At 42.7% G+C, this 26,103-nt stretch overlaps 1 protein-coding gene across 6 annotated transcripts in view; it reads left to right on the top strand.

The window, feature by feature from the left end:
- The first annotated feature begins 926 nt into the window (after positions 1–926).
- CNMD (chondromodulin) overlaps positions 927–26,103 on the top strand; it is a 36,699-nt gene continuing 11,522 nt past the window's right edge. Inside the window, exons 1-4 of one of the 6 annotated variants that reach the window (XM_054529073.2) lie at positions 929–1,404; positions 1,863–2,003; positions 7,698–7,838; positions 16,972–17,085. In XM_054529073.2, the coding sequence (XP_054385048.1) occupies positions 1,252–1,404; positions 1,863–2,003; positions 7,698–7,838; positions 16,972–17,085 (549 nt within the window). In that variant the 5' untranslated portion in view covers positions 929–1,251. Of the gene's footprint in view, positions 1,405–1,862; positions 2,004–7,697; positions 7,839–16,971; positions 17,086–26,103 lie in introns of all 6 variants that reach the window. The other 5 variants (XM_054529072.2, XM_009248668.4, XM_002824307.5 and 2 more) reach the window with 5 other exon arrangements.

The following is a 26,103-nucleotide window of genomic DNA, read 5'->3' as shown; positions in this document are numbered from 1 at the left end:
TTTCATCCCCACATCAAGCTCAACATATCTAAAACTGTTCCTTCCAACTTTTTCACTTCCCTAGGGTTCCTATCACTCTCCCAATCCTCTTAGGTCTGAAAACTCACTTCCCACAGCCCAGGAATTGCCAAGTCCTATCGATTCTTCTGTAAAAGTCGTCTCCTACATTTCTCCCCACCTTCCCAGCGCCAGGTCATCACGCTTGTCACCTTACTCTTCATCACATGTCTTGGATGATTCTTCAACACTTTCTCCTTCTGCAGTCCTGCACATGCAATCTTCCACTGCCCTTTGGGGAAGCCTCAATCTCTCCCATGCACTAGTGCTCCTCACTTACACCTCACCAGAGGGCTCTGCACAAAGCTAGAATCAAACGCAATTTAAGGAAGCCTGGATCCAAATGAAGCACCATGTATCCTGGAACTGGAAGATGGCATTTCCAAAAGTGCAAATTTTATATACATACACACACACACACACACACACACACACATATATTTGTGTTATTCCTTTGGATACATCAGTACTCTGTGTGTGTGTGTGCACGCGCTTTACCATTGTTGCTTTTGTTTGCACTTATTTAATTTATTCAACCAACCAGCATGCACTTTTATTCTGGTCTCCCCAACTCCTTCCCTCCAGCCCTGCTCTGCTTAGCTCTCACTTTTGCTGCAGTTGTACCCAGCCCCTAGAAAAACTGGTGGCAAGGAGCCATCTCTAAGACCCTGCTCCGTTTTCCAGCCCCAGGGCCATCCAGCAATGCCAGGCCAGTGAGAAGGTGGCCTAACCCTTACACTCTTAGGCCAGTGTCCCCTGTCCACCTGCACCACTCTGTTGTCTTCTCCTTCACCTTCCATGAGCCATCTTCCCCCCACCCCCACCCCAACACACACATACAAAGACCCTGCAGGAAATGGCTTCCAGCCAGGTGTCACAGCAGAGCCCGCTGACATTCTAAGACATCCTCGGTGCATGGCTAATTGCTCTGGCACTTGAGTATTTCTTTGGGTCCCAGGATTCAGCATCCGCTCTGAGGGATGCAACCACCCCCACACCTTCAGAGTCACCGGAATGCTGTTTAGGGGCCAGTAGACAGGATAGAGTGAGGAGGAAAGGGGACATCCAGGAGTGCAGGACAAGCTGCCCGCGGCGGGAGAGAGAAGGGAGGAGAGAGGTGAGGCGCTGGAAGGGGTGGGGACAGCTGGGCTGGCCCAGGCGGGACCATGCACCGTGTGTGCGCGCGGCGTTGAAATGCCCTGCACGTCGGGGCAGCGGGACAGAGCCCAGGGCGCCCAGGGAGTCTCCGAGTGCCTCGCTCCTCCCGCCGCAACCATGACAGAGAACTCCGACAAAGTTCCCATTGCCCTGGTGGGACCTGATGACGTGGAATTCTGCAGCCCCCCGGTGAGTACCGCCAGGGATTCCACACGCAGGGCCCTGGTTGTGTGAGTATCCGGTTCCACAGTTCGGACTCAGGGATGCGTGCCACCGAATGGGTGTGTTGGCGGGGGGATAAATTTGGGTCCCAAATGTGTGCGTGGGGTGTCGCCCCACGCATATGAGTGTGCAGAGGTCACGGCATCCACAGGCGGGTGCGGAGGGGCGCCCCGTGGCCGGTAGAGGGTGCAGGTCCTGGGGCGAAGGCCCTGTGCTGCGGGGTTTGCTCATCCCACTTCCACGCCCGACTGCAAAGGACCCTCGGCAGGGAGCGCGGCGAAAGGGGCACCCGTAGGAGCTCGAGCGAGCTGTTTCCCGCCCGACTCCCCAGTCCCTGGGGGCTACAGCGTGGGGCCCGGGTGCGCGGGGGGCCGCAGGTGCGGGCGGCACAAACGTGACGGTCCCTTTCCCGCCCCGGCCCGCAGGCGTACGCTACGGTGACGGTGAAGCCCTCCAGCCCCGCGCGGCTGCTCAAGGTGGGAGCCGTGGTCCTCATTTCGGGAGCTGTGCTGCTGCTCTTCGGGGCCATCGGGGCCTTCTACTTCTGGAAGGGGAGCGACAGTCACGTAAGTCCGGAGGGCGGCGCGCGGGGACCCCCGTGTGGCCTATGGTGCCCCTAGGGGGAGCCCGAGCGCGGGCCGGCGAGGGGCGCGCGGCTGCCGGAGGGCCCCTGGGCCCAGCGTGAGCTCCCCTCTCCCATCCCACTCTGGCACGCGGCTTTCCGCCTTAGGTCAACGTTGTAGAAAAGCAAGTGAAGGTTTCATGGGAGAAGATTGAAGCGTAGAGTAGGGGAGAATGCAGTGGACGGTCCGAGAAAGGACATTCTCGGCTCATCTCCCACTAAGCAGTGGCGCGACCGTGGGGAAGGCTCGTCACCTTTTGGCCTCAGTGTACTCGTCCTGAAGGGAAGAAATGGAACTGGACGATCTCTAAGGCCTCTCCCTGCTAAGAAAGGCTGTGGATGTAAAATCCAGGACAAAGATAGTGGAGGAATATTCAGACCCATTGGGAAGGAATTTTTGCCTTTCAGAAGGTTTTTTTGTGACCTACCCATGAACATTCCCTTCTCTCTCTGGAAAACAAAAACAAAAACAAAAAACAAACAAACAAAAAGCCTAACTTCCTTAAAGGTGGAAAATCTCTTTAACAATTAATTCTGGCCTAGTCATCACATGTGGTTTAATAGTAGGTGTTTTACTAACTGCTGTCCTACTTTCTTTGTATGCAACCATTTATTTTAAAGCTCCATGGCTCTCGAGGAGTATAAAGACTGTTTCTAAGTTGACTGGGCAGAGCTCCAGTGTGTTCTCTAAATACTCTGAAAGCGTTCACCTATGTAAAAGGGGGCATTTTTATCTTGATGACCACTGCCAGGTCTGGTATAAGCTTATTTCGACTAATGGAAAAGAATTCCATCTCCAGGGCACACACAAAGGCCTCTTTCATAATCACTATCCTCAGAGGATTGGTGATTGCTGTTTTTTCCTCTCTCTCCTACCATGAAATGCAAAGCATGAACGAATTCCAGTACTTACAGAAAATGGTGCTGAAAGCAATTCAACCATTTTACACATCACATCTTCTGCAGTCACTGCATAATTTGTATTTTTAACTCAAATGTCTAATGTAGATAAGCATGCCATTTAGCACCGAGTCTGTTTTAGAGACTATATCAAATTTACAAGCATCGATTTGTAAGATCAGAATTGCACTGTATTTTGTGGGTATTTGAAAAGTGCCTTAATGTATTTGTATTTTAAATATAGAAGCTGGGCCAGATGCTCATGTTTGAAACAGCAAATGTGAATAAGAGAATGATTTCAGTATCTACATCTCCATTAATAGCAGGTTTAGATTGTCATCTGTTTGGGAAATTCTGTGGTTTTAGAATGTAAATGCTATCTTTTAAATAACAAAGCCTCAATGGTATAGGTCAATGGGGGATAAAAATAGCTATGCTTTTTTTTGATAAAGATTCTGGACATGATATATTTTAAAATGAATACCATTTGTCATTTAATTATTCAAGGTAAACATCACTAACTGACAAGCTTCTAAAAAGAGAGATTAAACAATCATACTGAATAAGCACAGCTCCCTTTTTTCATATCTTTTACTTTACTGCAAGATGGTTGGTTGTCTGGTTCAGGAGAGCAGTATTAAATTCTAAGAATTCAGAGGAATAGTGAATCACATTTTATTGCCAACAATCAAAGTTATTGCTATATCCTATACAGACAGGAGAATGAAGAAAATCATGATAGTTTTTTTCTCCCTGATCCATATGACTTAAGTATGAAAAACAAATCACAAAATACTAAATAGAGTAACTTTGGCACCATCTAGGCATAGCACATGCACAGGTCTGCTTTGCCTGAATACAAATCTAAATAGCTCAGACAAAATGTAATCAAAAAAGGTAAGTCTTTGTCAAACAGAAAGACTTGTCAAACCAAATGGATTATCCACTCTTTGGGGATTATCTGTGCCTCAGCTCCTCTATATTGGTTTATAGAGGAGAACCAGCTGTAATTCACCTCCTATCCTTTTCATGTAGGTAAATCTCCTTAGGACAGGTTTACTGAAATTTAGCTGGAGGACTATGAAGCACCGGAGTACTAATAATCAGGGGACGACTGAACTGGGCTCCAATATTGAGGCCATTTTTCATCCACATTATTGTAAATGGAACAAGGCATTGAAATATGGGAAATTTCCACCAATATGAGATAACTGACAACCCCACCCTGTGGGATGAGGGAAGGAGATCATTGCTCGGGGCCTTTCCTCTCAGACTAATTTTTCTAGACATTTTCCCAAACATTATGTAATTAATCTTATAGAACGTAGGCCTTATTAAAAACTCATTAGCAAATATCCTTGGCTGTAAAAGGCACCATATTGAGCAGAATTTTGGCAAATAATTTCATCTTATTTGGATAAAAATAGCCTTGGGTGTCCACAGCTCCATGGACTTAGAGCAGATAAGGTAATTGCTGCTCCAACAGCCCAGCCTCGTCCCCAGCTCAGAGTCTAGTATGTTAGAAACTGGACTGCCTCCTCCCCCCAACATCCTCCCCCAGTAGCTTCAGGAGGGGGACAGCTTCACTGCTGTCCCCATGCAGATGGCTCGGTGCACATAAAAGGTGGGCTGCAGGCCAGGCGTGGTGGCTCACGTCTGTAATCCCAGCACTTTGGGAGGCCGAGGCAGGAGGATCACTTGAGGTCAGGAGTTCAAGACCAGCCTGGCCAGCATGGTGAAATCCCATCTCTACTAAAAATGCAAAAAAAGGACGGGCGCAGTGGCTCACGCCTGTAATCCCAGCACTTTGGGAAGCCGAGGCGGGCGGTTCACGAGGTCAGGAGATCGAGACCATCCTGGCTAACACGGTGAAACCCTGTCTCTACTAAAAATACAAAAAAAATTAGCCGGGTCTGGTAGCGGGTGCCTGTAGTACCAGCTACTTGGGAGGCTGAGGCAGGAGAATGGTGTGAACCCGGGAGGCGGAGCTTGCGGTGAGCGGAGATTGCGCCACTGCACTCCAGCCTGGGTGACAGAGCAAGACTCCGCCTCAAAAAAAAAAAAAAAAAAAAATTAGCTGGGCGTGGTGGTGCATGCCTGTAGTCCCAGCTCCCTGGGAGGCTGAGGCAGGAGAATGGCTTGAACCTGGGAGGCGGAGGTTGCAGTGAGTCGAGACTGTGCCACTGCACCCCAGCTTGGGTGACAAAGCAAGACTCCATCTCAAAAAAAAAAAAAAAACGTGGGCTGCAGCTGCACAACCAAGATGCCCTACGTCAAGCTTGTCCAATCTGTGGTCTTGCATGTGGCCCAGGGCGGTTTTGAATACAACCCAACACAAATTCGCAAACTTTCTTAAAACATTATGAGATTTTTTTTTTTTTTTAGATTTTTAAAAAAAATTCATCAGCTATCATTAATGTTAGTGTATTTTATGTGTGGTCCAAGGCAATTCTTCTTCCATTGTGGCCCAGGGAAGCCAAAAGATTGGATATCCCTGCACCTAGTTAGGGAGGCTTTCTGGGGAGAAGACAGCCAGAGGTAGTGGGGGAGGAATGTGAAATTCAGACCACAGGCCACTCTTCTAGTGTGACAACCTTGTCTCCTTAAGAACTGCTAAGAATTTAGAAATGTTTATGTTCTTAAATGTTGCATTGCTTTACTAGTTAGTAAAAGTAAAAGTAAAAGCTTTTAATGTGCAATGTTCTTAAAAAAAAAAAAAAAAACACAGAACCTCTTGTCACATGAGTGGCAGACACTCACATGGGTGTTTCCTACCAGGCTCCTTCTGACAGTCATCACTGACCCATATGAACACTGGCTGCTCAGAGAGCACCGGACAGAACAGAACCTTCTTTCCAAATCTCATCTGCAGGAGTCCCGTCTCAGCCAAAGAAAACAGGTTTCCCAAACCTGGCTGATCATAAGGGCCACCTGAGGGGCAAGGGGAAAAGAGACTGGTGGGCTGTGCTCTAGCTCCACTAAATCAGAACCCCCAGGAGTAGTTCTTGTGATCAGGGAAGCCTAGGAGACAGTAAATTGCAGACATCTAAGTTCCTCAGAAAGAGACAGGGAAGGAGGGGCAATGAGGGATGGTTGAGCTGAAAAAGGACACTGGTATTTTCTGTCCTGCTGAATGAATGCTGTTCCTAAAAGGGTGCTGGATAGCAAAGCCATTTCTGTATCTCTGCTGATAATAAAATAGTGCACTGTGGGTCTTGTAATAGTGAGTTTTCTTCAAGAAATGGATCCAACAATAACAGATCCTTTTTCCAGTGTTTGTGCATGTAGCAGTCACTCTTCATAATGAGGAAGAAAAATCAGACTTGAATTGGATCTAAGCTATTTGCAGTTTTGACTGGCTGACCTGACATTAAGTAGTAACAGTTTTTCATCAGTTCTCATTCCTCCCCTTTAAAGATTTATATATATGTGTATATATACATTTATAATTTATATATAAGATATGTAATATATCATATATAAGATATATAGATATACATACATATGCATCTAAATCCAAAAAACAAAAAAACCTACCTCCTAGCCCTGCCACACAGAAAGGTCTACCAGGACAGCAGCACACTGAGCAGGAGCAGCATCTGAGTTATTTTGAAACCAGTGCAGTAATCAGGTGTCTGAGCCCTTTAGGTCAGCTATTAGTGGCAAACTTTAAAAAAAAATGTTTTAAGTGTTGAAATTTGTCTTTCTAACAAAATGTTACTCAGAAATGCAACACATAAGACAGAAAAAGCAGAGCCACTCTGGTTAGACTATGGATGGACAGGAGAGAACAGAGTGCCACAGTGCCATCCTCACCTCTAGGCCATGCCCGGGAGATCCCAACAGTTCTAAGGACATAGATGAAAGCCACCTCTGAGGTCCAACTTCATTATATATTCGTGGCAACTCACAAGATCCAGAGATGAGTGGTGTGGCCACCTGTTTTCCTGATTACTGGACCGGTGCTCTTCTGCAGCGCCAGGTCCCTTCCCCTCTTCCACACTCCCCACACATCTCATAACAAAATGCCCTACAGCACCATGGGCCTGCCCCATAGAGTTGTTCAGGGAGTACTACCGTTTTGAGCTGAAACAAACATGCACATTGGCCTTCCTCTACACACATGCTGCTCTATACCAAGCATACCCTGGTCCTGTCTGCAGTCCTTTCCATACACCTAATACCATATACCATATACCTGAGACACTGCATGCCTAATCTTGACCAAAGGATGAAAACAACTTGTGAAATTGAGGTGCCACTGCAGACATGTTCAGCTGGGAGCCCAATTAAGCTTCTGCCTCCTCAATTTCCATTTATCTATCAATAGTGCTCAACCCAGATGCATAATAGAATTGAGCTTTAGAAAAAGAAAGACCTATGCCCAAGTGCCCTCCCCACAGCTTCTGATTTAATTTGTCCAGGGTGAAACCCAGGCATGGTACCCAGAGAGTCTACCCAGATGCTTCTAAAGTACAGCCAGCATTGCAAATTACGGAGCTATTGGAATAGGTGTCAGAGACAACCAAAGGTTTTACTCTTAAGGTATTTTTAAGGAAATCATTGCGTTAACTGATTGCTGTATGAATGAAGTCGTCATATGTAAATGTATTATTATTAAGGACTATCTCATGTATCTCTGAAACATATGGACGCTACCTCATACACTGCCGTTCTAAAGATAAGCCCTGAATTGCTCGAAAAAGAAACCATCACTAACTCTTATGCTCACTTTCAGATTTACAATGTCCATTACACCATGAGTATTAATGGGAAATTACAAGATGGGTCAATGGAAATAGATGCTGGGAACAACTTGGAGACCTTTAAAATGGGAAGTGGAGCTGAAGAAGCAATTGAAGTTAATGATTTCCAGAATGTAAGTATATTTCATGCATTTAGAGAATTTAACCAGGCAAGCCTGGGGGACTTTTCTAATTCAAGGAGAAGCAGCGTTTCTCACACACATCCAAATGGTAACTGTTCTTTATAGCAGTTGTAGTGCCACTAATCCACACATGTAGCATATTCTCTCTGAGAAAGGACCAGACTTTGTCCTTTATATTTGCAAAAGAAAAAAACAACACTTCAGTTGTAAAATACCAAAAACAAAAAGAACCACCTTTATTGAATTCATGTACATAAGGATTTAGCTGTTTTGAAAAAAATTTTTTACTTCTAGGAAATTAAAGGTATGTCCCTAGAGATCAAAATAAAACTTGATTTTTAAAACTGGAAGAAAAAAACCACAATACCATAGTATTGAAAAGAGCAGGTTCTTCTTGAAATTATATAAAAGTCTTGGCAGAAAGACTTGAAGGAGCTATTTCTTTTCAAGCGGATTTCTGTAACGTGATGAATAAAATGCTCAAAACAATCCAAGAATGTTGCAAGATTTGAAATGTAAATTTCTGAAGAAGAGGGAAATTTTAATGACCTAATAATCTCATCAACAACAGGTGGGATCTATTTGCATACTTTTCTCAATTCTGATTTCCTATTTAATCCAGAAAATGACCATGAGCAAATTCTCCTATTATAGCATATGTTTTCTGACCATAGCATATTACCATAGCATATTAGAGATAAAACATTCACATCTCCTTTGAAAAGGAGACTGTTTAGTTTCGATTTTTTAACAAAAATTTCATTTACAGGCAATTTGAGACATTAAGCTGTGCAGCAATGTTTTGGTGTACATCTGCAAACCAAAGTGTCATTCCAGGCCAAATTTCCTGTTGGCCAACATAAATATTTTATGCTCTTTCATGTTTTACTGTGAGGAAGAGGCATCACTGTTTGTGTTCTCCTGTTAAATCTGCAGATGGAGTAGGTGAAACTTTATAATGAAAAAAGGCTCTTGAAAATAATGTCTCTTCTGATAGTTTATTGGTCCACAAACACCTCATCGACCCATCTTCCTCTGATTGATGAGAAAAGCTAAAGATGCTTTTCATTTGAGTGAAAGCACTCCTCTTGTTGGTATCAAAATATACCTCATAAGTCCATTTGAATACCCAACAGATGCTAACATTAGAGCTACTGTGATGTCAGATATTATTTGATCATGACAAGGACTATGTTCAGAATGGTCTCTGCTCTGGGAACAGCCTCTGCTGCTCTGTATGTGCCCAGATGCACTTTGTTTAGTCATAGCTTTGCACGTGATTCTGGTCAATGCACAAGTATAATTTCTCTGCACTTATTAAAGACTTTTACTGCAAGACCCAGGACAGGGTAAAATCATTTTTTCTTTGTACTACTCAATATAAACTAATAAAATGTGACTCCCCAACACACATTATTCAATCCAGAAATTGAATACCTGTGGTGTGCCACAATATTAAGATATGCAAAGGGAGCTACAAAGATGAATAAGAAAAGATTCATCTTTCTTGAGATGTTCATGTATCAAAAATATTCTTTTAACATATTTTAATAGCAAACCTATATTTCTGTTTTATAATCCTTTGGTTCTTTTCTAATAATGGTATCGATTGTGTTTTGTTCTCATAGACCAACAGGGCCACAGATATTTTATAAACTGATCAATTCTCTTTGATAGCTTCCACATTTCTCTAAGTCAGAACTGGTGAGTAGAATATTTTTTTGATGGATAGAACCTGTTATGGGTTTAAACAAGCCTGAACTTTTGAAAACACATGAATCAGCCACTATGGTACCTACGCTATTACTTTCTCCTGTATTTTGAATCAACAGTCAAATTCAAGAAGCATTTATTGAGACATACTGTGTGCAAGGGATGGTGCTAAGCAGGGGGAATGCAAAAATGATTGACCCTTCCCTCAAGGACCCTTCAGTTCAGTTCAGGAGGCAGACGCACACACAGAAATAGCTTCAGGTTAGCCTGGAAAACGTGTTCCAATGAGCTGTTAACAGAGAGGAAACATCCTTGCTGAATAGGGGACTGGAGCAGGTCTTACAGAGGTAGTGATGACCAAATCAGGTCCTGAAGAATAATTAGGATTTCAACTATCAGACAGGTAGGGGAAGGCTCTCCAGGCCCAGGGAAAAATAGTGAACACGAATGTGCAGGCTCGCTCCAGGGTTCTAATTCTAAGTAGCCCAGTTCAGCCCAACTTGGGGAAGGAAAGAAGATGGGGATGCAGGTGGGGCTAGATTATAAAAGGTTTTGAATTGTAAATGAACAGTCTCCCCAGTTCATTCAGGACTCCACCAAGATTTTAGTAGAACCCAGTGGAAAAAAACAACCCCCGACAGAGGATAGCACTGAAAAAAGTGCTCCAGGCTCTCCACCCTGAGAGATAGAAAAGCCAAGTTCATTCATACTGTATGAGTTACATTCTAGTTATACTCTCACAAGCACCAGTGCTGTTGCTTTAAGCCAACCCCCTCGGACTGAATGCCCCATTTATAAAACAAAAAGCCTTAGAAATTGAAAGAATATCCCATCAAAAAGTGGGCAAAGGATATGAACAGACACTTCTCAAAAGAAGACATTTATGCAGCCAAAAAACACATGAAAAAACGCTCATCATCACTGGCCATCAGAGAAATGCAAATCAAAACCACAATGAGATACCATCTCACACCAGTTAGAATGGCCATCATTAAAAAGTCAGGAAACAACAGGTGCTGGAGAGGATGTGGAGAAATAGGAACACTTTTACACTGTTGGTGGGACTGTAAACTAGTTCAACCATTGTGGAAGTCAGTGTGGCGATTCCTCAGGGATCTAGAACTAGAAATACCATTTGATCCAGCCATCCCATTACTGGGTATATACCCAAAGGATTATAAATCATGCTGCTATAAAGACACATGCACATGTATGTTTATTGCGGCACTATTCACAATAGCAAAGACTTGGAACCAACCCAAATGTCCAACAATGATAGACTGGATTAAGAAAATGTGCCACATATACACCATGGAATACTATGCAGCCATAAAAAATGATGAGTTCATGTCCTTTGTAGAGACATGGATGAAGCTGGAAACCATCATTCTCAGCAAACTACAAGGACAAAAAACCAAACACCACATGTTCTCACTCATAGGTGGGAACTGAACAATGAGAACACACAGACACAGGAAGGGGAACATCACACACCGGGGACTGTTGTGGGGTGGGGGGAGGGGGGAGGGATAGCACTAGGAGATATACCTAATGCTAAATGACGAGTTAATGGGTGCAGCTCACCAACATGGCACATGTATACATATATAACAAATCTGCACATTGTGCACATGTACCCGAAAACTTAAAGTATAATAATAACAAAATTTAAAAAAAAAGAAATTGAAAGAATAAACTGATGGGCATATGGGGGTTCACTGTATAATCCTTTTAATTTTGTGAATATTTGAAATTTTTTATTTAAAAAGCTAGAGAAAGTAAAGATAGCATAACCTATCAATTCAGCCTCCAACTATAAGGTAAAGGAAAAATGAAATGAAACTAATTTATATTAAAAATATGGACTTCATATGTAAATGTTCAGCCAGATGCACTAGAAGATATAAAGTCAAACACTTATAGTAGAAGCTGAATGACTGTCAATGCCACAGCCCAAAATGCAGACAGACACAAGTGTGTGTTGGCAATTTAAATGCTATGTAATTTTCTCAAACAGTGAAGAAAAGTACTGTTTTCTCTCCATTTCACAGTAATTGCATTCCTAGGAAATTTGTTGTACATTAAGACTATGCCAAAAATTACTTTGTGTTTACAAATAAAACAACATTGGGTTCTAGACACTGATATTTACAAACAGGTTTTTTTCCTCCAACCCAGGACAATTAGTTCTTCAGGACTGTCCCAGGCTCTGCAGGACCTGCCGTCCCTGGGCCCTGTGCAATAAAGGTCAGGAGTGCCCCCAATCTTTGTGACAACAAGAAACTTCTCCAAGGATTTCTAAAGTGCCCTCCTGGGGACACGAACTCCTACCATCCTTGGGAACCTCTGGTCTAAGTCATAGAAATAGATGAGATACCTTAGAAAGAAAAAAATGTGCAGCCAAGGTAAGATTACGTCACTCTTTTGAAAAAAGAATGTTAGATTCTTGGACTCTCTACTCATCACCCTTGCTAGCAAATTTCTTCATTACCACCAGCTTCTAAAGCCTGTTTGTTTGCAAAAACAGGAGGTTTGCTTGGCTTTCTTGTGCTTCTTTTAGTTCCCTCTGTTTAATCTCTTAATATATCTGGCTGCTTGATGTGGAGTTTCAGCTAGATACGGTGGTTAATATGTGTGAATTCTTTCCCACACTTCCCACCCCATGGGGGTTTCAGTTCTCACTGCGGTGTGTCAACTGTCAGAACCAACTTAACACTAGATTCCCATTCAGTGCTGCGAATCATTCAGTAGAATCAGCTTTCCCCTTTGGGGATACGGTGACGGTTGTATAGCGTTCCCTCTACACATCTCACGTTCAGGGGATGTGTTTGAAGTTAAGAGAAAATGTCACATAAGAAGGCATCATCTCCCTCCCTGCCTTCTGTTTTTCAAACTATGAGTCCTAAATTTACATGCCAAATAAGAGCAGCGGCCCTACAGGAGGTAGCATAAGAGAAAGCAGTTATTCTCCACGTGTATTCCTCAGGCTGCCAGTGGAGCATCACTTGGCTTGTTAGAAATGCAGATTTTAGGCCCCACCCCAGACCTACTGAATGGGAAACTGGGGGTGGGGCACAACACTGTTTAATTTAACAAGTCCTCCAAGTGAATTTTTTTTTTTTTTTTTTTTTTGAGATGGAGTCTCGTTCTGTCGCCAGGCTGCAGTGCAGTGGTGCGATCTTGGCTCACCGCAACCTCCGCCTCCTGGCTTCAAGCAATTCTCCTGCCTCAGCCTCCCGAGTAGCTGGGACTACAGGTGCACGCCACCACACCCAACTAATTTTTGTATTTTTAGTAGAGATGGGGTTTCACCATGTTGGCCAGGATGGTCTCCATCTCTTGACCTCGTGATCTTCCTGCCTTGGCCTCCCAAAGTGTTGGGATTACAGGCATGAGCCACTGCCCTGGCCCAGGTGATTTTTTAATTTGCCTTTTTAAAATTGTTACATAATATTTTATATATTTATAGGATATATGTGATATTTTGTTACATCAATAGGATGTGTAATGATAATGTTAGGGTATTTGGTTTTCATTTCTATGTGTTGGGAACATTTCAAGTCCTCTCTTCTAGCTACTTTGAAACATACAATACATTGTTGCCAACTATAGTCACCCCACTCTGCTACTGAACATTAGAACTTATTTCTTCTATCTAACTGCATGTTTGTACCACCCATTAACCAACCTGTCTTCATTCCCCCAGCTCCACCCATATATCCTTCTCAGCCTCTGGTATCTATCACTACTTTCTGCTTCCATGAGATCAACTTTTTTAGCTCCCACATAGGAGAGAGAACATATGACATTTGTCTTTCTGTGCCTGGCTTATTTCATTTAACATAATGACCTCCGGTTCCATCCATGTTACTGCAAATGACATGATTTCATTCTTTTCTATGGCCAAATAGTATTCCATTGTGGATATATATATGTATATACCAGTGGTCCTTCTCCCTTCCAAGTAGCTGTGACTACAGGCACACACCACCACACCTAGCTAATTTTTAAAAATTTTTTGTAGAAATGGGGTCTCACCATGTTGCCCAGGCTGGTTGCAAACTCCTGGGCTCAAGCAATCCTCCTGCCTCAGCCTCCCAAAGTGTTGGGATTACAGGCATGAGACACTATCCTTGGCCCTTTTTTATTCTTTTTTATTTATTTTTGTCTGACTGGGTTATTTCAAAAGACTTCTCTTCAAGTTCTGAGATACCTGAAATAGTCTATTGTTGAATCTTTTTTTTTTTTTTTGAGACGGAGTCTGGCTCTGTTGCCCAGGCTGAAGTGCGGTGGTGCCATTTCAACTCACTGCAACCTCCGCCTCCTGAGTTCAAGCGATTCTCCTGCCTCAGCCTCTTGAGTAACTGGGATAACAGGCGTGCACCACCATGGCCAGCTATTTTTTATTTTTTTGTATTTTTAGTAGAGATGGGGTTTTGCCATGTTGGCCAGGCTGGTCTCGAACTCCTGACCTCAGGTGATCCACTCACCTTGGCCTCCCAAAGTGCTGGGATTACAGGCATGAGCCACTGTGCCTGGCCTCTATTGTTGAATCTTTTAAGTGTATATTGTATTTCATTCAATGAATTCTTCAGTTCCATAATTTCTATTTCATTCTTTTTTATAATATACATCTCCTTATTAAATTTCTCACTCATATCCTAAATTGTCTTTCTGATTTCTTTGTCATGTTTTTCAGTATTCTCTTGTATCTCACGGAGCTTCTTTAATATCAATATTTAATTTTTTTTTCTGGGATTTCATAAATTTGTTTTTGATTGTGATCTGTTGCTGGAGAATTATTGTATTCCTCTGGGAGTGTCATGTTTTATTGCTTTTTCATGCTTCCTGTGTCCTTGTGTTGATATCTGTGCATCTGATATAATAATTGCTTATTACAGTTTTTTAAATTTGCTTTCATAGGGGTGGACTTTTGGTGTTGGTTAGGTAGGGCACTTCAGCTTTCATTCTGGGTGCATGCAGTAGTATAATCTCTGTATGTTTTTTTTTTTTTTTTTTTAGCTGTAAACAGCGTCAGTGGTGTCTGTGATTTTTCTTGGTAGCTTAAGGTGTGGTTGTTAATGAAGACTGTTCTGAAGTTTTGTGGGGGACCCAGGGGATTTTTGATACACGGGAAGGTTTGTGAACCACTGATAAAAAGAAACTTGGGTCCAAAGGTTATTGCAATAACTTTAAAAGCTTTGTTACCTTGAACACCTTTCTCTTTCATATGGTAGTCTTCAACCCTGGCATCAACCCTTTAAATTATAAACACCTGGGCAGCTTTTACGAATACCAATACCTGGGCCCCAAAGCAAACCAATCAAATAGGAATCTCTGGGAAGCGGCCCAGGCATCTGTGTTCTTAAACCCTCTCCAGTGAATTCAGGTGCAGTTAAGAGCCAAGCCTCAGCAGTAAGCCTCGGAGTTCCTCTTCTGTAAAGTGGGGATAATGCCCCTGTCTCTCTGAGTGAGCAGTAGTGCTGGGAGAAATAGGTGAAATTAGTTACATATGTATACATGATTAATTAAGCCACAAGACAAATAATAAAGAGCTTGAGGAAGAATGAGCCTTTTCTTCTGTGTTCTGCAGTCCTTTACTCACCAGCTTCTGTAGGGCTCCTGGCTCTGTGACTACATAAGGTAGAGCTATCCATGAATCCCCTCCAGCATGACTTACATTTAATTTTCTTCTTCATTGTAAAGGGCTGAATCTTGAGCCAGGATCCCTAGATTTTAAGTGTTTTCTTCCCCCATTCCTTATCACTGGCCCTGGCACCATTTCTATATCATCCCAACACTTGCCTCAACTCAACAGAGGACTGGTAAGGTTCAGATTTGTGCTAGTATCTCCATTATTATACCATAAAAACTGTAGGCCTTTAATATTATTTTAGGTTCACTAGTCCTGAAACTAACAGCAGCAGGAGGAGAGTAAACATTCCTGGGACAGAACATCCTGTTACCCCTCATGTCCTCTGTGGATAGAATCGGGGCTGTGCTGTCAGCCAAGACTGGAGCTTTGTGGCTGATGTTTCCCTTGAGGCAGGTCCTAGGCAGACCAAGAGAAGATATTGTTTATATCTCTCAGGAGACAAAAAAAACCATCTAAGTCCTTGGGTAAGGTATAGAAGGAAAGTTCAGGACCAGGTGCTGTAGAAAGTTTTACTGTTTACTCTGGGCTCAGTAACCTAGGAAAATTCTGAATTCATAGAATTAATTAATTTGACCAACATCTTTTGAGAAGCTTTGTGGGGTCACCAAAAAAGAAAACAAAAAAGATTCAAATACTGATCTCGAGAAGCTTATAACTAAGTAGGCTGTGTATAGTTGAGTAAGCAACCCAGTTGAGGAATGAAGACGGGAGGACTTATGGGAAAGCAGAGGAAAGACAGCTGCTTAGGCTGAGATGTTCAGAGAAGGCTGCATGGAGAAGGTGGCATTTCATCTGAGCTTGTGAATATAGATGGAATAACTAACATATTCTGTCCCAGCTCAAATATCATCCCCTCATTCAGTCACCTCCCCTGACTATGCTGTCTAAATTACCACCTCATCATTCCTGTCTTATTTTTCTTCTTAACAGTTATTACCTGACTTTATCTCTATTCTTGTTTGTTTATTTTTTTGAGACAGAGCCTCGTTCTGTCACCCAGGCTGGAGTGCAGTGGCGATCTTGGCTGTCTGCAACCTCCGCCTCCCGGGTTCAAGCGATTCTCCTGCCTCAGCCTCCCAAGTAGCTGGGATTACAGGAGCCCGCTACCACACCCGGCTAATCTTTGTATTTTTAGTAGAGACGGGGTTTCACCATGATGGCCAGGCTGGTCTCAAACTCCCGACCTCAGGTGATCTACCCACGTCGGCCTCCCAAAGTTCTGGTGGCATAAGCCACCATGCCCGGCTGTTTTTGTTTGTTTTTTGTTTTTGTTTTGAGACAGAGTCTTGCTCTGTTGCCCAGGCTGTGGAGTGCAGTGGTACGATCTCGGCTCACTGCAAGCTCCACCTCCCCGGTTCACCCTATTCTCTTGCCTCAGCCTCCCATGTAGCTGGGACTACAGGCGCCCGCCACCATGCCTGGCTTTTTTTTTTTTTTTTTTTTTTTTTGTATTTTTAGTAGAGATGGAGTTTCACCATGTTAGCCAGGATGGTCTTGATCTCCTGACCTCGTGATCTGCCTGCCTCGGCCTCCCAAAGTGCTGGGATTACAGGCGTGAGCCACCGCGCCCGGCTGCCCGGCTGTTTTTTATTATTGGTAAATAATGCTAAAAGGTAAGTTCCATGAGGGCAGTTCCATCTCTTTTGTTCATCCCTGTCCCTAGCACCCGGAACAGCATCTGGAACACAGTAGACACTCAATAAATCAAATAAATGAACAAATGGATGGATAGATGGATCCACTTTTGTTTGATAGGGCATCACAGGAATTCGTTTTGCTGGAGGAGAGAAGTGCTACATTAAAGCGCAAGTGAAGGCTCGTATTCCTGAGGTGGGCGCCGTGACCAAACAGAGCATCTCCTCCAAACTGGTGGGTACCAACATGCCTGAGACAGTGAGACTGCTTGGCAAACATTGTTTGAAGGCACAGCCCTTTTGGTTTTTATTTTTTGTTTTTATTTTTATTTTTATTGAGACAGAGTCTCACTCTGGAGTGCAGTGGCGCTTTTGGCTCACTGCATTCGATTCTCCTGTCTCAGCTTCCCAAGCAGCTGGGACTACAGGGACGCCACCACGTCCAACTAACTTGTTGTATTTTTAATAGATACAGGGTTTCACCATGTTGGCCAGGCTCTTCTTGAACTCCTGGACTCAAGTGATCTGCACGCCTCGGCCTCCCAAAGTGCCAGGACTATAGGAGTGAGCCACCGCGCCCAGCCTAAAGGCACAACACTTTTGGTTTCTAGTATCTGGATAGGTTCATAACTAGATGGTAAATTCGATTTCTTCTCTGCCAAAGGAATTTAAACTGTTTTTGTTCTACTGGGGTCAAGGGATTCTTCTCATGTGATATAGTATATTTAAATGTTTTGGGAAGCCACATTTTAAAGTGCATAAAGGGGCTGGGTGCTCATATGGCCTTATTTGCCTGAGGTTAGGGAACTATCTGATCTGTGGTTAAGACTCCACAACAGAGGCAGGCATGGTGGCTGATGCTGGTAATCCCAGCACTTTGGGAGGCCAAGGTGGGCAGTTCATTTAAGGCCAGGAATTTGAGACAAGCCTGGACAACACGGCAAAACCCTGTCTCTACTAAAAATACAAAAAATTAGCTGGCCGTGGTGGTGCGTGCCTATAGTCCCAGCTACTCAGGAGGCAGAGGTGGGAGGATCACTTGAGCCCAGGTGATTGAGGCTGCAGGGAGCTGAGATTGCACCAGTGCACTCCAGTCTGGGCAACAGAATGAGACCCTATCTCAAAAAAAAAAAAAAACCCCGAAAGAGACTCCACAATAAAGACAAAGGACTCCACAAGATACAGTCTTCATTAAACGGACCCACAATAGCGGATCACACAGCTTCTGCTGGAAAGCAGCCACAGGGCACTCATCCCCCACCCCAACACCAGCCAGCTTCACTGAGAGTGGTTCTAATTGTTTTGCCCTACGTTAAGCTGAGATAGCTCCTCCTACAACTTCTTCCCATTGGTTCAGGTTCAGCCCATTGAAGCTACACAACATATGTCTAATTCCTTTTCTATGTGTCAAACCTGTGAGTTTTTAAAACATGTTTCTTTCATTTATTATTAATAACTTGCCTTTGAGCTTGATTTTTTAAAAATTTACTTTAGGAATTGCATACAGAATTCTAAAGACACATTTAACAATAATAACTTACTTTTAATGGTAGTTTAGGGCTTACAAAATGGTCCCATTGATTATTGCCTTTTATTTGAGTTGTGGCAGGATAGAGCGGAGAGAAAATGGGCTTTGAAGTCAGAAAAACGTGGATTTACATCTCAGCTCTCATACTCCCTATGGATATTGTCATCTGCAAGCTGGGGGTATGCATACAGTGCCCATGGCCCTCAAATCTACTTGATGGTTGACAGATGGCTGCTGCTCATTGTTGTTAATTTTATTATGATCATCTTTGATCCTCCCAGTATTCCTGAGAGGGAGGTAAAGCAAGTATCAGCTCCCTCAAGGCAAAAGAGGAAAACTATATGGGTAAGCAAAGGTGCTTGGAAACTGCCTGATTGTTTGCCCCCATAGGAGCAGCTGCAGGCGGTGTCTCAAAACAGAACAAAACAAAAGCTAAAAAAAAAACCCATGAGTTTGTAAAGCTGGCTACCATTCCTCTGTTTTCTTTTTTCTACTCTGTTTCCCATCCATCCTGTGAGATGTATTCCAGACCTTCCTTGCTCTGGTCATTCTCTCCTGATGGTGTTCCAGCTGGTTCCTTATGAGCCGCGCTGTTCAGAATCAAAGGTCGTCTTCTCGGTGCGAGTGTTATACCAAGTATAAAAATGGGACCAAGACCTCCTTTGTTCTGACCCTTGAGCTTCTCTTATTGCATTACCATTTTTTATAGTCATATCCCTCAGTTTCTGTCATGAAGACTTCAGTGAACTATAATCCTTGCCATTTTCCCTATAAATGGACCCAGAACTTGTTCTCCTCTCCTGCTGACCCAGATTTAATCATAAGTTTGCAGTATATTTTCTGAGTTTTTAAATACATTTTTCCCTGATTTTTAAAAACAATACTGTGTTACTGTAGGAAATTTGAGAGATACATAAAAGTATATATAGAGATGGCCGAACAGGAACAGCTCTAGTCTGCAGCTCCCAGTGAGATCAACACAGAAGGCAGGTGATTTCTGCATTTCCAACTGAGGTACCTGGCTTATCTCACTGGGAGTGGTTGGACAGTGGGTGCAGCCCACAGAGGGCAAGCCAAAGCAGGGTGGGGCATAGACTCACCCAGGAAGCTCAAGGGATTGGGGAACTCCCTCCCCTAGCCAAGGGAAGTTGTGAGGGACCGTGCCATGAGGAACAGTGCCTTCCAGCCCAGATACTATGCTTTTCCCATGGTCTTTGCAACCTGCAGACCAGGAGATTCCCTTGGGTGCCTATACCACCAGGGCCCTGGGTTTCAACTGGGTGGCCATTTGGGAAGACACTGAGCTAGCTGCAGAAGTCTTTCTTCATACCCCAGTGGGGCCAGGAACACCAGCAAGATAGCACCGTTCACTCCCCTGGAAAGGGGGCTGAAGCCAGGGAGCCAAGTGGTCTAGCTCAGCAGATCCTACCCCCATGGAGCCCAGCAAGCTAAGATCCACTGGCTTGAAATTCTGGCTGCCAGCACAGCAGTTTGAAGTCAACCTGGGACACTTGAGCTTGGTGGGGGGAGGGGCGTCTGCCATTACTGAGGCTTGAGTAGGCGGTTTTCCCCTCACAGTGTAAACAAAGCCGCCAGGAAGTTGGAACTGGGCAGAGCCCACTGCAGTTCTTCAAAGCCACTGTAACCAGACTGCCTCTCTAGATTCCTCCTCTCCAGGCAGGGCATTTCTGAAAGGAAGGCAGCAGCCCCAGTCAGGGGCTTATAGATAAAACTCCCATCTCCCTAGGACAGAGCACCTAGGGGAAGGGGCGGCTGTGGGCACAGCTTCAGCAGACTTAAACATTCCTGCCTGCCAGCTCTGAAGAGAGCAGTGGATCTCCCAGCACAGCACTCAAGCTTGGCTAAGGGACAGACTGCCTCCTCAAGTGGGTCCCTGACCCCCTGGTGCCTGACTGGGAGACACCTCCCAGCAGGGATTGACAGATACCTCATACAGAAGAGCTCTGGCTGGCATCTGATGGGTGCCCCTCTGGGACAAAGCTTCCAGAGGAAGGAACAGACAGCAATTTTTGCTGTTCTGCAGCCTCTGATGGTGATATCCAGGCATACAGGGTCTGGAGTGGACCTCAGCAAACTCCAGCAGACCTGTAGCAGAGGGGCTTGACTGTTAGAAGGAAAACTAACAAACAGAAAGGAATAGCATCAACATCAACAAAAAGGACATCCATACAGAACCCCATCCAAAGGTCACCAACATCAAGGAAAAACCAGTGCAAAAAGGCTGAAAATTCCAAAAACCAGAACGCCTCTTCTCCTCCAAAGGATCACAACTCCTCGCCAGCAAGGGAACAAATCTGGATGGAGAATGAGTTTGACGAACTGACAGAAGTAGGCTTCAGAAGGTGGGTAATAACAAACTCCTCTGAGCTAAAGGAGCATATTCTAGCGCAATGCAAGGAAGCCAAGAACCTTGAAAAAAGGTTAGAGGAATTGCTAACTAAAATAACCAGTTTAGGGAAGAACTTAAATGACCTGATGGAGTTGAAAAACACAGCACGAGAACTTCGTGAACCATACACAAGTATCAGTAGCCAAATGCATTAAGTGGAAGGAAGAAAGGATATCCAAGATTGAAGATCAACTTAACGAAATACAGCATGAAGACGAGATTAGAGAAAAAAGAATGAAAAGGAATGAACAAAGCCTCCAAGAAATATGGGACTACGTGAAAAGACCAAACCTACATTTGATTGGTGTACCTGAAAGTGACAGGGAGAATGGAAACAAGTTGGGAAACACTCTTCAGGATATTACCCAGGAGAACTTCCCCAACCTAGCAAGACAGGCTAACATTCAAATTCAGGAAATACAGAGAACACCACAAAGATACTCCTCAAGAAGAGCAACCCCAAGACACATAATCGTCAGATTCACCAAGATTGAAATGAAGGAAAAAATGTTAAGAGCAGCCAGAGAGAAAGTTCAGGTTACCCACAAAGGGAGCCCATAAGACTAACAGTGGATCTCTTGGCAGAAACCCTACAAGCCAGAAGAGAGTGGGGGCCAATATTCAACCTCTTCAAGAAAAGAATATTCAACCCAGAATTTCATATCCAGCCAAACTAAGCCTCATAAGCAAAGGAGAAATAAAATCCTTTAGAGACAAGCAAATGCTGAGAGATTTTGTCACCACCAGCCCTGCCTTACAAGAGCTCCTGAAAGAAGCACTAAATATGGAAAAGAAAAACCGGTACCAGCCACTGCAAAAACATACCAAATTGTAAAGACCATCAACACTATGAAGAAACTGCATCAACTAAAGAGCAAAATAACCAGCTAGCATCAGAATGATAGGATCAAATTCACACATGACAATATTAACCTTAAATGTAAATGGGCTAAATCCCGCAATTAAAAGACACAGACAGGCAAATTGAATAAAGAGTCCAGACCCATCGGTGTGCTGTATTCAGGAGACCCATCTCACGTGCAAAGACACACATAGGTTCAAAACAAAGGGATGGAGGAATATTTACCAAGCAAATGGAAAGCAAAAAAAGCAGAGGTTGCAATCCTAGTCTCTGATAAAACAGACTTTAAACCAACAAAGATCAAAAGACAAATAAGGGCATTACATAATGGTAAAAGGATCAATGCAACCAGAAGAACTAACTATCCTAAATATATATGCACCCAATATAGGAGCACCCAGGTTCATAAAGCAAGTTTCTTAGAGACCTACAAAGAGACTTAGACTCCCACATAATAATAGTGGGAGACTTTAACACCCCGTTTTCAATATTAGACAGATCAATGAGACAGAAAATTAACAAGGATATTCAGGACCTGAACTCAGCTCTGGACCAAGCAGATCTAATAGACATGTACAGAACTCTCCACCCCAAATCAACAGAATATACATTCTTCTCAGCACCACATCACAATCATTCTAAAATTGGAAGAAAAACACTCCTCAGCAAATGCAAAAGAATGGAAATCATAACAGTCTCTCAGACCACAGTACAATCAAATTAGAACTCAGGATTAAGAAACTCACTCAAAACTGCACAACTACACGGAAACTGAACAACCTGCTCCTGAATGACTACTGGGTAAATAACGAAATGAAGGCAGAAATAAAGATGTTCTTTGAAATCAATGAGAACAAAAACACAATGTACCAGAATCTCTGGGACACAGCTAAAGCAGTGTTTAGAGGGAAATTTATAGCACTAAAATGCCCACAGGAGAAAGCCAGAAAGATCTAAAATTGACACCCTAACATCACAATTAAAACAACTAGAGAAGCAAGAGCAAACAAATTCAAAAGCTAGCAGAAGACAAGAAATAACTAAGATCAGAGCAGAACTGAAGGAGATAGAGACATGAAAAACCCTTCCAAAAATCATTGAATCCAGGAGCTGGTTTTTTGAAGAGACTAACAAATAGATAGACCACTAGCCAGACTAATAAAGAAGAAAAGAGAGAAGAATCAAATGACACAATAAAAAATGATAAGGGGGATATCACCACCGATCCCACAGAAATACAAACTACCATCAGATAATACTATAAACACCTCTACACAAATAAACTAGAAAATTTAGAAGAAATGGGTAAATTCCTGGACATATACACCCTCCCAAGACTAAACCAGGAAGAATCTGAATCCCTGAATAGACCAATAAGAAGGTCTGAAATTGAGGCAGTAATTAATAGCCTACCAACCAAAAAAATCCCAGGACCAGACGGATTCACAGCCAAATTCTACCAGAGGTACAAAGAGGATCTGGTACCATTCTTTCTGAAACTATTCCAGACAATACAAAAAGAGGGACTCCTCTCTAACTCATTTTATGAGACCAGCATTATCCTGATACTAAAACCTGGCAGAGACACAACAAAAAAAGAAAATTTCAGGCCAATATCCCTGATGAACATTGATGCAAAAATCCTTAATAAAATACTGGCAAACTGAATGCAGCAGCACATCAAAAAGCTTATCCACAACGATCAAGTCGGCTTCATCCCTGGGATACAAGGCTGGTACAACATACACAAATCAATCAACATAATCCATTACCTAAACAGAACCAATGACAAAAACACATGATTATCTCAATAGATGCAGAAAAGGCCTTCAATAAAATTTAACACCGCTTCATGCTAAAAACTTTCAGTAACCTAGGTATTGATGGAACATATCTCAAAATAATAAGAGCTATTTACGACAAACCCACAGCCAATATCACAGTGAATGGGCAAAAACTGGAAGCATTCACTTTGAAAACCAGCACAAGACAAGGATGCCCTCTCTCACCATTCCTATTCAACATAGTGTGGGAAGTTCTGGCCAGGGCAATCAGGCAAGAGAAAGAAATAAAGGGTATTCTAATAGGAGGAGAGGAAGTCAAATTGTCTCATTTTGCAGAATACATGATTGTACATTTAGAAAACTCCATCGCCTCAGCACAAAATCTCTTTAAGCTGATAAGCAACTTCACCAAAGTCTCAGGATACAAAATCAATGTGCAAAAATCACAAGCATTCCTATACACTAATAATAGACAGAGAGCCAAATCATGAGGGAACTCTCATTCACAATTGCTAAAAGAGAATAAAATACCTAGGAATACAACTTAGAAGGGATGTGAAGCACCTCTTAAAGGAGAACTACAAACCACTACTCAATGAAAAAAGAGAGGATACAAACACATGGAAAAACATTCCATGCTCATGGATGTGAAGAATCAATGTCATGAAAATGGCCATATTACCCAAAGTAATTTATAGATTCAATGCTATCCCCATCAAGCTACCATTGACTTTCTTCACAGAATTAGAAAAAACTACTTTAAATTTCATATGGAACCAAAAAAGAGCCCGTATAGCCAAGACAATCCTATGCAAAAAGAACAAAGCAGGAGGCATCATGCTACCTGACTTCAAACTATACTACAAGGCTATAGTAACCAAAACAGCATGGTACTGGTACCAAAACAGATATATGGATCAATGGAACAGAACAGAGCCCTCAGAAATAATGCCATACATCTACAACCATCAGATCTTTGACAAACCTGACAAAAACAAGCAATGGGGAAAGGATTCCCTATTTAATAAATGGTCTTGGGAAAACTGGCTAGCCATATGCAGAAAACTGAAACTGGACCCCTTCCTTACACCTTATACAAAAATTAACTCAAGCTCGATTAAAGACTTAAATGTAAGACCTAAAATCATAAAAACCCTAGAAGAAAACCTAGGCAATACCATTCAGGACATAGGCATGGGCAAAGACTTCATGACTAAAATACCAAAAGCAATGGCAATAAAAGCCAAAATTGACAAATGAGATCTAATTAAAGAGCTTCTGCACAGCAAAAGAAACTATCATCAGAATGAAGAGGCAACCTACAGAATGGGAGAACAAATTTTTGCAATCTATCCATCTGACAAAGGGCTAATATCCAGAATCTACAAGGAACTTAAACAAATTCACAAGAAAGAAACAAAAAACCCCATCAAAAAGTGGGTGAAGGATATGAACAGACACTTCTCAAAAGAAGACATTTATGTGGCCAACAAACATATGAAAAAAGGTTCATCATCAATGGTCATTAGAGAAATGCAAATCAAAACCACAATGAGATACCATCTCATACCAGTTAGAATGGTGATCATTAAAAAGTCAGGAAACAACAGATGCTGGAGAAGATGTGGAGGAATAGGAATGCTTTTACACTGTTGGTGGAACTGTAAACTAGTTCAACCATTGTGGAATACAGTGTGGTGATTCCTCAAGGATCTAGAACCAGAAATATCATTTGACCCAGCAATCCCATCACTGAGTATATACCCAAAGGATTATAAATCATTCTACTATAAAGACACATGCATATGTATGCTTATTGCAGCACTATTCACAATAGCAAAGACTTGGAACCAACCCAAATGCCCATCAATGATAGACTGGATAAAGAAAATGTGGCACATGTACACCATGGAATATTATGCAGCCATAAAAACGATGAGTTCATGTCCTTTGCAGGGACACAGATGAAGCTGGAAACCATCATTCTCAGCAAAGTAACACAGGAACAGAAAACCAGACACCGCATGTTCTCACTCATAAGTAGGAGCTGAACAATGAGAACACATGGACACAGGGAGGGGAACATCACACACCAGGGCCTGTCAGGGAGTGGGGGTGCTAGGGGAAGAATAGCATTAAGAGAAATATCTAATGTAGATGACGAGTTGATGCATGCAGCAAACCACCATGGCATGTGTATACCTAAGTAACAAACCTGCACAGTCTGCGCATGTATCCCAGAATTTAAAGTATAATTTTAAAAAATTAAAACAGTTGAACTCATGGAGATAGAGAATAGAAGGATGATTACCAGAGGCTGGAACGGCTGGGGGAAGGGAGGATGGTAATGGGTACAAAAAATAGTTATAAAGAACAAAAAACAGAAAAACTAGATAAGACCTAGTATTTGCTAGCACAGCAGGGAGACTGTAGTAAAAAATAATTATACATTTAAAAAAAAACTAGGAGTATAACTGGATTGTTTGAAACAAAGAATAAATCCTTGCAGTAATTACCCTGATGTGGTAATTATGCATTGCATGCTGGTATCAAAATATCTTAGGTAACCCATAAGTATATACCTACTATAGATCCACAAAAGTTAAAAATAAAAAAAGAAAATAGGTGTAAGAATCTTGACTAAAATATTAGTAAAAGGAATATAGCCA

This window comes from Pongo abelii, chromosome 14 (genome assembly GCF_028885655.2).
Source record: "Pongo abelii isolate AG06213 chromosome 14, NHGRI_mPonAbe1-v2.0_pri, whole genome shotgun sequence".
Taxonomy (NCBI): Eukaryota; Metazoa; Chordata; class Mammalia; order Primates; family Hominidae; genus Pongo; species Pongo abelii.
This window is presented reverse-complemented; position numbering and strand designations above follow the sequence as displayed.